Source organism: Formica exsecta, unplaced genomic scaffold (assembly GCF_003651465.1).
Source record: "Formica exsecta isolate Colony F162 unplaced genomic scaffold, ASM365146v1 scaffold218, whole genome shotgun sequence".
Taxonomy (NCBI): Eukaryota; Metazoa; Arthropoda; class Insecta; order Hymenoptera; family Formicidae; genus Formica; species Formica exsecta.
The window spans coordinates 96033-108067 of NW_021849477.1; the positions used below are offsets into that span (position 1 = coordinate 96033).

The following is a 12035-nucleotide window of genomic DNA, read 5'->3' on the forward strand; positions in this document are numbered from 1 at the left end:
ATATAATTCCTATATATATATATATATAGAATTTTTCGAATGGTTTTTAAAATTAATGATAAAATAAAAAAAAAACTGTGCTAGTTCAATCTAAATATATAGATATTTCTGTACGAGATTAAACTTTAGAATCAAAAACGAATTGAACCCCGAAGTCCTTTCGGATTCGATATAGGTATCCTGGGAATAGACCCCTCAGCGTTTCTCCTTACGAATCTAACCGATAGAATCGGAATATCCGATAAAGTGGCCGTTAAAGGAACAGTTTCATCCATTTTCTTAACACTTTATCTAGCGAGAGAGAGAGAAAGAGAAAGAGAAGGAGAAAACATCAGGGGTTAGCTATTTACACACGTGTCCACTTTGCACCGGACCACGTGACAATAGAGACAATACAAAACGATAAATCGATGCGGTAAAATAAACATTGATATTTGCCAATAATAAGATATATAACACTGATTGTGTCACTGATTGTCGCTGAAATGATTGAAATTCGGAGAATAGATTATGCGCAAAAATTGTAGATTTTAATCGACACTTGTATCGAGGTAAAATAAGGGAGAAAATTGAATATTATTCAACATTGTTTCGAATCTATATTACGGAAGAACAAAAATGGAAACGCGTGCCTGACAATGCGCACAGTATCTCTCTTTTTATCTTTATGTGCAAATGCAGTAAAGCAAATACTTCTTCTTCTCGACTCTTTAATTTTTTTTTAATAAGATGTGACACATTACCTGTTGCGAGCGATTTTCTTCAAACTGAACCGATAGCCTTGTTATCGATTCCTTGCTGAATTAATACGATTGGCGATTCAAATGACGCATCGACGAGATGGGTTTTTACGACGCGGCAATTGCGAAGCTATGCAATTTTCACCCGCAGTGTATGTAGATCATACATGCGGTTATAGACATACGCGGACACATCGGCTGTGCCTTCCGGACGCGACACGCACGTGTGGTTAGCACGCGACGACGAGCTACATTGTGTGAGCGCTTAATGATTAGCTAGCGAGTGGACATATGGCTTCCTCATGCTTTAATACAACGCAGCGTCTGTCTTCCGTTTATATTACGCGTGTCTTTTCTGAAAAAGAAGAACGCGAAGCACGTCTCACCCGCATAAATTTCGCGAGCGCGTGTTAATCTCCCGTTGCGTAACACGATCCATTCGTCAATTCTCGAACACAAATCGAACTAAAGCCCCGCCGTCTCTCATTGCTTTTAATAAACAGTTTATAAATCTCAGCGCGAATTCCACTTTTTCAACCCGCTTCCGCGTTTATTCGCGCAGTCTATTCTCGACGTGAACAAACAGATGAACACGCTTCCTGTACGCACTTGCATACCTACTCTTCCATCTCTGGTTAATGTTTGAAAGTTTTGTTTCCGCAATAGTAGTTTTTTTATATTTAAAGTTATAACAACGCTGGAAAGTTTTATATTAAATCATTTCAGATGCTTCATTAACAGAAAAATAAAATTTTACGTCAAAAATTTATATTTACATAAAAAACGATCACAAAGAAAATCGCTGGTATTTTTTTGTCAGTTAACCGCATTTGCTTTGACGTCGGATGCGATGAATTCGACAGTGTCATCGAGTTCGAAGACACCGAGCAAGTCTCGCAAAATTGAATTTATCTCGATCGATACGTATCGCTGGATTTTTCGCAATGCGACGTTTTCGTCGCATCCTCCCTTTTAATAAAGCATCTTTTAATTGCAGCAACGTATATAGATTTTATGAGCGCGTGATACAAAATTTATAAGAGAGATAAAATATTCACTAAATATTTTACGTCAAAAATTTATATTTACATAAAAAACGATCACAAAGAAATTAAAGTTAAGATTTAGTTAAGTCTACGGACGATAAAATAAATAAGGCTTAAGGATACGCGAGCGTCAATTAATTAACGTACCCATGATCGACGAACCTCCCGTAAGAGAACTCTGCGAAATCCTCCGTAACGTGTGCACTGAGAGAATGCGTCTCGTTGCCCGAATTAGCCGAACCGGACGAAGTAAGGAGAACCTCACGAGCGTACGAACGAACGAATACTGAAAAGTCGGCAGGGTTCGCGGATCCGTCATGCGCTCCTGGCACGATTTCGGTCGCTGTTGCGACTCCACCTCGGACTTCATTCAACCACAAAGGGGCTTCACACTCGTTTCCGCTGCGCGATGCTGCCCCCGTTAAGTCGCCCTTGGGACTACCACCCGTTACCCGAGACCAGATTGCAAATCGTCAGAATATTTGGTAAGTAGTTAAATAGGGATTTCGAAGATTTAAATTTAATAGTGCCCTTTTTTTACTTCCTTTTCTTAAACCGTTTTAATTTTTAATAAAATTTTTTCTTTTTTTAACGTAATTTATATGTGAATTTTTTATATCTATTTAAAAAACGCGTATCCCCGAAATAATCTCGTAACACGTCCATTTTTCTTACGTATCACATTCACTGTCGTTAAAATAAACTAGCGATGGCAAGCGTAACGTATAAGGCGCGACGTTAAAAGCGCATTTCTTCGGAAAGTGAAATATTGAATCAGCAACAATGTGCTGCGGCAACATTTCGAGATACGAAGAGGAAACGGAAGGTTAAGGTGGCCGCGGAGAATCGCTTGGTTTGCCGCGTCACCAACGACGAGCTTAGGGACTGGAGCTCTACACCTGGCGTGGCAGCTGCTCGGAACCGTCCGTTACCTGGTTCGACAGCACCTGTTTGGGGATTGCGTGCAGCACGGGCCTTCCAGAAGGGCCCATAGCAACACATGTTGCCCGTGAGTGCTCCCTAGCACAGTAGAACGACAATTCGGGAGAATAGAAGACTGAGAGAAAGAGAGAAAACTCAACTAGAAACCGCTTCGTTCGCCTTTCCTTTTTGCAACTTTTAATACGCGATTTGTCTTGATCAGTTATTTTCACCATCAAGAACATAATTTTCCTCGACAAAACGACAAGTGGGTTTTTTTAACGTATAAATTCCGCAATTGATTATCGATATAATTTTTTCTAATACTATTTCCGTTCGACTAGATGAGATATCACAGTAGAACGAGAATCCGATACGAAGTGTATCGGCACGCATCGCGTATGCCGTATCAAACGTTTTGATACTTTAATTAATCGTACAATTTAATCGAGAGTTTGAATCACAAATATTTCATAGATAGGCAAACGGGTGGTTCTTGCTACGAGAGAATCGAATATCGCGAATGTGAGTGTCGCATCTCGCTGAATATGTTTGTTATAGAAACGCTAGCAAGTTTATTTCAAACGTCTATCATATTCGTTCGCAATAACTATTCACTAAATATTTTACGAATTTTATTCTTTCAGTTTTAAGGATTTAGAAAAATCCGCGCTATAAATAAAAGGCTGAATCAAATCGATTCGATGATTCGCTCATCCGTCGTACGATGTATTTCCCGGATCTTTTCAAAGATTCAGTGTACCATCGTGTTTGCATCATACTCAGATGTGAATGCGTCTTATGTCACCGCCACGACTTTTGTCATGCATATTTCTCCTTTTCGTATCTCCTATTCTTTTCATGTTCTTCGGACATCGTTATCAAAGAGTATCCGGACCTATCAATCATTCTATTTGCGAGAACCATGAAAGGATTCTGTTTCGAAGAGGCGAGTATTACGTAACGGAGTCGTCAAAGAACGCGGCAAATTTTTAATGAAATGCACGCATTTTAAAAAATTCAATCATAAAAATCAGAGCAATTTTGTCTGTAATTTCGTTAAGCAAATATTTCTACAGTTACTTTGTCGATCAAAATTGCCGTGCTGCTACTACGCGGTTAATCAGTTTGTTGTTGAGCGAGTGCAACTCAAGGGGTTAATTAGGGATGATAACCTCGCAGCATCGCGCGCGCTTCAAAACAGTCGATGAATCCCGATCGTTCGTAATCCTCGTGCGCGAAATGTCCGTGGAAACGACAATTGTATTGACCGCGAAATAATTCGCGCGGTAAATAGAGCGCGAATTCGGTCAGTCGGCAAATTTGCGAAGAAAATTGCGATTGCCAATTTGGAATTGCGCGCGCGTTTTGACAATCTTTACCCTGTTACAAAGACCAGCCATACGACGAAGGGGATGAGGAAAATAGAATTCGGGACAATTGCGGGCGTTGCACTTGCGCGGAATAATAAACAACCCGTTCGAATCTTTATCTCTCCCGATCGGAGAGCCGCGAGTTTTCTGGCAGCGGAAATCCCCGATGACGCGGTAAAAAAGAAAAAAGAGAGGGCGCCGGAATCCCGTTCGAAATCAATAAAGTTACCCCTACCAGCCCCCGCGAATCGAAATAAAACGGTTCGGCGATGTCGCCGAGTGGCGGTGCCGCGTCTTCCGTCCCCCCCCCCCCCCCCCCCCGTTCGAGGGGGATAGAAATACAGGGCCCGTTAGGACTCGCTACTTTCATTACCTATGTCACACATGCGTGATATCTTTTTTTTTTTTTAATAGTAAAACTCAACGAAAACATTTTTTTGTATTTTTCGACGCGTAATTATTAGTCACCGAACAAAAAAAAAAAGAAGATTTATTCAGGAGCAGAAGTTCCTTTTATTTAAAGCTTATGCGATGCATGAGACATCACATATGTAAAATAAAAATTGTTTCTAATTGATTAAAGCTCATTCTAATTTATCTTTACCATTTTATATGCGCCACCAATAATGCTCCGAAACTCGATTGTTACGACTCTTCTTCCCCTTCGAGCAATACGTTTAAATGTATTATCTGACACAGCAGTTAACTAAGCTGTAATAGACTAATTATCTCGACTGCTCTTCACCGGGGGAACTGATGTTAAGGCTGACGAAATTACGAATAAGTTTTCAGCAAATTGCCAAACAACATTATTCCACGCTGCGCGGGTATACAGGCGCCATATGGAATTTGCTAAATTTGCTTCGCCAGCGGGTAATGACGGCAATAGCAGAGAAATATTAGGCGGTAAATAAAAATTCTCGTGAATTTTCATAATTGATTAATTAATTAGCACGCAACGCTACAAAAGCATAGCCAATTAAAATTTAAAAAAATACAACAATTTGTAAAATGTGTCATTCTCTTATGTTACATTTAATTTTATTTAATTTACATATGCGTTTCGGTCTTATTCAATATTTGAATATGCAAAATAACACGGTCTGCCGCAAAAGAACCATCAAATGACCGTTTTCCAGATATCGACTTCTCGAATACACGAACGTCGGCGATGAGTTCTCGTCGGACACGAGACGAAAGAACAACGATGGACGGAATCGTTTGAAGAGGAAGGGAAAGNCGTATGAATTCCGAAATTGATTATCGATATAATTTTTTCTAATACTATTTTCGTTCGACTAGATGAGATATCACAGTAGAACGAGAATCCGATACGAAGTGTATCGGCACGCATCGCGTATGCCGTATCAAACGTTTTGATACTTTAATTAATCGTACAATTTAATCGAGAGTTTGAATCACAAATATTTCATAGATAGGCAAACGGGTGGTTCTTGCTACGAGAGAATCGAATATCGCGAATGTGAGTGTCGCATCTCGCTGAATATGTTTGTTATAGAAACGCTAGCAAGTTTATTTCAAACGTCTATCATATTCGTTCGCAATAACATCTATTTACAATTGCACGATGGAAATTGATCCGCAAATATGATACGCATGTGACTTTATTGATCAATCCATTTTAATCATGATAGATTTTCAGTCAGGGAAGGGGAGAGGAGAAAGACATGTAGTGTGTGTGGTAATTTCCCATTTAATATTTTTATATAAATTAATTTATATGTTTTTTCTCCCTCGTTCCCTTTGATACAGACTTATAAAAAACAATGTGTTTGTTACGGGACAAAAGAGTCGTGTAAACATCAGATGCGTAAGAAAGCCACGTAATTTCATAGTACGGTGCAACACACACACACATACATACACACATTTCGTTCTCTTTTTCTCTCGTACCACCTTGCTTCGTACAACGTCGCCGCAGACTAAACGGCGTCAGCGGATAATAAAGGCATCGCGTGTGCATAATTATCTGGTGTACCTTCCCGGAATTAATTTCGAGCTTCGCTCGGAGAGCTTTTTTTACCAAAGTCCACAGCACTTTGACGCGGCTCGAGCGTTCACTGATTCGAGGGGGGGACAAAAGCTCGGTCGCTCTGGGGTACATTCGGTTTTTGTTTCTCTCGTGAACGCGAAAACGTAACAAGCCACTTGGCCACGTTGCATATTTCAGAACGGGCCAACTAGTCAGCCAAGCCAGGCAGACCCTTCACGGGAAGACCCAGACCCGAGTATGGAGCTCGTTATGTAAAATCGGGGCCACGATGTCGGAGAAAGATCGCTAATTAAAGGGAACTTAATTGTCGTTCTATCGGACCACGCCGCTTTCTTGGCGTCCTCAGAACGGAGACGACGGAATCTTTTCGAGGATCTGTACAGCGTTATAATCTATATTGTGTCTCAAAGTATTGTCTTAGAAATTTCTGTCTCGATATATGAAATTTCCTTGTGTTTATAATCAAACACTTAAGTAAACCCGATAAATATATTATAAACAAACTTGCCTCGCAAAGTCTTTAAGAGAACTCTCTGTTTCGTTAATAAGTCAATATGCGCTTAAAGTTTATAAAACAATCACGGTGTTTTTGTTAATAAAATAAAAGGACTCAACGAGAAGGCTGGATTTTTACTTCCAAGCTGTTACGTTACTACTTCGATGTTATACATAAATTGATAAATTAAATATCCGGAAAGTTGACTTACAAGTTTGAAAATGTAAAAGGATTTCAGTGTGTGTTTTTTGACGCTTTCTCGTTTCCGTTTCCAATTTGCGCTTGTCAACGGTCGTCTCTCGTTTCTCGAAGTCACCGGAACGCAATAACCCGCAGCGAAATTAATATCGTGGCGCAACATTTGCTCGACGAGAGAAACAAATTACGTCTGACGAGTCGTGACTAATTATCGAATAAGTGACTCACCTCACGGAGCTCCTTGATCTTCAGACCCCCTTTGCCGATGATGCATCCTGCTTGGCTCTGGTGCACCAACATGCGCACGTCGATCTCGTCGCTGCCATGACGGGAGCCGTTCTGAAATCGTGTCTACAATAAATCGTGGAAATTTGAATACATTATTTGTATACGCGTTTCGTCATTGCGAGATTATTCATTGTATTCATAATGAAAGAAAACATGATATTATGTATTTTTAAAAAGTGCCACAAAATCAGAGAACCAGAAAAGAAATATTTTTCGGGTATCTTTCTTGTATGCTGAAAGGGGTTTTTAATAAAAATCTCTTATTTATATATATTATATTAATTTGTTTTAAAGATTCCTAAACATGTTTTGAATTGTATAAATGTAGCGATGTTATTTATATTTATATGTATAGATGACTAGCAGTGTATTATTATCAATTATCACTTAATAAAATTTTATACAAAACATTTTTCAAATGCGGACAATCAATAAAAGATTTTTGTAAAAAAAAAAAAAAAAAAAAAAAGGAAATTATTTTGCTGAGGAAAATATCCTTTCTTTCTCGGTCTTCATCGTGATGTTTCTTTTTAACAAAAAAGAGGCAAATAAAGAGACAGAATTTTAGCTTACTCACCTCTTCCAAATTAGGTACGACCTCGTTCAGCACTTGCAAAACGGTGGGCAGGTCCGAGCTGATGGTAAGCACCCTAGAATCAGAAGGATCCCCAGAATTACACTGACCTTACCAGACGGCGTAAATTCTCGCGTACGTGCTATTGACCATACAGTCCCGTGCGAATGACGTTCGCGTGTGTTACATCAACCAGTGATGCCAAACCCTTCCCCTTCCCCCCCCCCCTCTTCCCTCATACGTACTTCGTCGTCACCCGTTAGTGCGCTTTGAACAACGGTGCCGATAAAATTCCGACACGTCTCCGATGGAGTAGGGAGTAGTAATTAAATGCGCGTGGGTCGATCGGAGCTGGATGCATGCTCTAATATACATCGCATTCGATTGTAGTATTTAGCTGTACACATTATAAATGTTATATTTTATTCCGTATGTTAAATTCTCTCGATTGTAACAGTTGAGAGCTGTCCGACACTTAATGATAAAATGATGTCGCGCGACACGGCAAAAGGCTTACACGCTAAAATCGATAAAAATTTAATGGCAAATTCCCCGATGCGTCACGCTCGATGTACCGCAGCAGCGTTCGTCGTGCACGCGATTAGCGCAGCGGGCACCGCAAACCCGACGCCATTACGTCCCTATATTGATTCTAACGCGGATGCGACCGCCAAATTGTGACACCATTCTTTATTAATAACTGCGTATAGTGGATTTTACAAAATTAGCTGCATATCGAAGCGCCGCTATAAATATTTAATCGAGACGTAAGAGACATTTAATGTAAAAGATAAATTCACCGAATATATTTTGCATACATTATAGGTGTTATTGAATCAATACGCGTTAAAAGAATTTAAAATTTATTATTTTCGCGAGAAATTAATCTTTGAATTCGATACGAATAATTTCGGGCTGTCGCGTGTAAGAGCCGAAACGGCGAAATTTCCGCGAACGGCGATCGATCGTAAGATTCGTCCTCGCTCGCGCTATTTTCCCGACCTACATCCATCCAGCTTCGATCGTATTTACGTGCGACGTCGACCGGAGCGAATTGCGCGTTCGCGAAAAACACTGCCGGTCCAATTCGTCCAAGGTAATTCATACCGATCCGTTTGCCGTTGCTGGCTGAGAACGACGAGCGGAAAAAAAACCCGAATATCGTCCCCCTCCCTCTCTTAATATCGTTGTTTCAACTGTATTTGAAGATTTATTCATTCTTGGCGAGTCTAGGAGCTTCGAAAAATTGTTTTGCCATGCGCAGGATAATAATATTATTTTTTTCAAATCATAATAATATTTTTTTTATTCCTTTTCGTCCCCTCTTTTTATCAATATGTTCGATATATTCCAGCTTTCGAAAAACGGGGGGGGGGGGGGGGACGACGGTACTTTCGGGTATTCCTTTCTCCGTAGCTTTAAGAAAACAAACATGAGACTTTTCGGAATGACAACCGGCACGAATCCATCCCAATCGATACGAGGAGATAAGAGACCCTCCTCTCTCTCATCAGTCCTTCTCCATCAGTCGTCCCTCCTCGCCGTCTATTTCCGCGTTTTCCTTTCCTGTTATAACGAATCGAAATCGCGTATCCTTCCATTCGAGTAAATATATCACCGAGGTCGCGTATGCTCTTTTCAACGATCGTTCTGCCGGCGAGAAAAGCATCCGATTGGCGATTTGATAACCGCGAATATTTACGCTCTTGTCGAGAATAATTTCCTTCTTGTTCCGCAACCTTGTAATTTTAGCTAAATTTCTTTCATCTCTGTAATTCTGTGTATATTCAACGCAAATGTATTTATATTACGTATTAATTATATTTATTTCTTCACGTATATTTTATGAAAATTCCTAGAAATTTCCTAGTCGATGACATTCTCGATTGCGAAAGCGAATGTCATCATCTTTTTCTACTTACAACCCAGCTTGAAGACAAAATAGGATGATTACACGAATCAACTTCGATTTAAAAAATCGAGACTGAGATACGCAAAATTCACGCAGGTGCAATACTTTCTAAAGAAGCTAAATCGAGGAGCTATATGGTGTTATGATGCGGATAGTTATGGAGTCGGCTGGTCGAAAGTCATCCCTTCGAGAATCGCAGAAAACGTATGTACATATATTCGCGAAAGGCTTTCGTGGCAGACGTTTGTGATTACGCTGCACTACGAGAAGGAAGGAAAGAGAAAGAGAAAACTATCCGAGATCTGCACGAGCGATCTGGACTTCATGGCACATAAAACATTGAAGAATTCTAAGCTGAATGTTTTATGGGAGTCGCGCGATTCCACGGAAAATGTAGAAGAAATTCAAACATTTACGCGTGTCATCGTCTTGTCAAGAGCGAACGAGTGATAACGAATCAATTGTACAAATAATGACAATCGAGCGAAAAAAGAAGCTATATATTATATAAAGCTATCTCTTCAAATATAAGTTACTTAAGCAATTAATCGACTTGGGAGATTTTTAAAATCTTCGACGCGCGTCAAAAAGTCTGTTCTAAGACATTCAATCTTTCATTTCTTGTATCGAGTGTAAAAACACCGGCTATCGCTGTCACGCGGATCATTCCGGGATCTTTTTCAACTCGAAAGTGCCTTTTATTACGTGCCGGCGAAATTCCCGGCCGGATCGTACAGCCGCGAATAGAAATCGCATTAGGGGCATCCTCGAGGAGCTTTATCGTCGGCGGTAAAAAAATTTATTGCCGTCCCAGGACGAAGATAAATTTCGCGTTAATACCTGCGTGCGCGCGCCGCGCGACATAATTTCTTGGGGGAAAAGGGAACGACCGATGGGTGTGTAGATCGAGATCCGCGACATATCCAACGTAAAATCGTATAATCGACCGCGAAGTAGTGGACACGACAATCACTCGAACACTATGACTTTATATTGCGTAAGTTTAAATTGTCGTTGTCAAAGAGTGTTTTCTCTTCTCTCCGTGACGGGATCCACATCGAGTGCCGCGGCATTAATTGTGTAACTGGTAATGACTTTCGACTTGGCGTGTTAATTAATCAACGTCAGAATATTTCTAATGGGAGACAACCACTTATCGAGGCCAGATATCTAAAGAAGGCATTTTGTCGCGTTGAAAGTGCTACTTTGATCGCGTAAATGTGACACCCGTGAATTTGTCATTATGACGTCACGACGATTTAAAATTTAGCTCTCACGCTTTATTTGTGATCTTAATTGAAATGAAAAAATATGTATCTCTATATTTATTTAATGTTATATCTATAGCTTTTTTTCAACGCGATAACAATACCTTGATTTACAACCCTTAACATTGAACCGGCCTTAAGGCCGCGTGCGTCACATACCACATATTAGCTTCCGTGTTAGCCACATATTACAGACATCGTTTAAAACATATCCCCGACATCGTACGTGTGTGTATAAACGTGTGTGGGTGTCGAGTGATATCGCACACGTCTTATCACGTGGCGCTTACGCAGGAAAAACCAAATAATAATAATAATAATAATAAAACGAGAAAGATAGCGCACGTGAGAGGAAAAAAGATAAAGAGAATTAAAAAGAAAGAAAATGAAGTTAAAAAAATCAACGAAATTTTCCTATACGAAATATGTCGATTAAGTACACGGATAATGTAGATTTTCTTTTTATATAACCCGCGCATGCGAGGCATGTTTGAAAAAAAATCTGCAAGATATTCTTTCATCACGTGTCCTCGCGTCGCGCAGTTTTAGGTGTATAAAAAAATTCGACTGTAATCTAACGATGAAACTGCCGATGACACATTGGCTTGTTTTTCCGGTACGGTTCCAAATTGATTTTTTTGTCCATAAAACACAAGATTGAATTGAATCTAATTCGCGAGAGAGGCGCGAAGCATTGCGTGGAACGACACAATAAACATTTCACGCAACCGCGTGCCAACGGCAGGTGCAGTCACGACGCAGCATCCAGCGGCTTTCACTCTTGCGATCACGATTTCTCAGAAGCCGTAAAAGAGAACACACGCCGCTCTTAAAGATACTTAATTTAATGGGATGTTCGCGGTTTTTCGCGGCATTTGCGATAATCGAAAAAAAAAAAAAACACTTCAATAATCAATGAAATTCATAAAACGACTAAGTAACGTGTTAAAAAAATATATAAAATATTTCGAAATTATTCTTCTCTTCTCGCGATTTGAAATTATTCGAGGATACGCACAAAAAATAAAATTTTATCAAGATACACAGAACGAAGAGAAACGCGACGATGTACAACGTATAAAAATGGATGGTCGTCGCGTTAACACGTAATATGCCGATAGGAAGAAAATATGGTATCGCACGAGACAGCAAAAAAAAAAAAAAAAAAAAAAAAAAAAAAACATGCGTAGCTTTTTAATATGCGT

At 39.8% G+C, this 12035-nt stretch overlaps 1 protein-coding gene across 6 annotated transcripts in view; it reads right to left on the reverse strand.

The window, feature by feature from the left end:
- LOC115235347 (heterogeneous nuclear ribonucleoprotein K) overlaps positions 1-12035 on the reverse strand; it is a 103682-nt gene that overhangs the window by 27525 nt on the left and 64122 nt on the right. For all 6 annotated transcript variants that reach the window (XM_029807054.1, XM_029807059.1, XM_029807053.1 and 3 more), the window contains 2 exons: positions 7654-7726; positions 7017-7127 (listed from right to left, as the gene is read on the reverse strand). In XM_029807054.1, coding sequence (XP_029662914.1) covers positions 7017-7127; positions 7654-7726 — 184 coding nt within the window. The remainder of the gene's footprint in view (positions 1-7016; positions 7128-7653; positions 7727-12035) is intronic.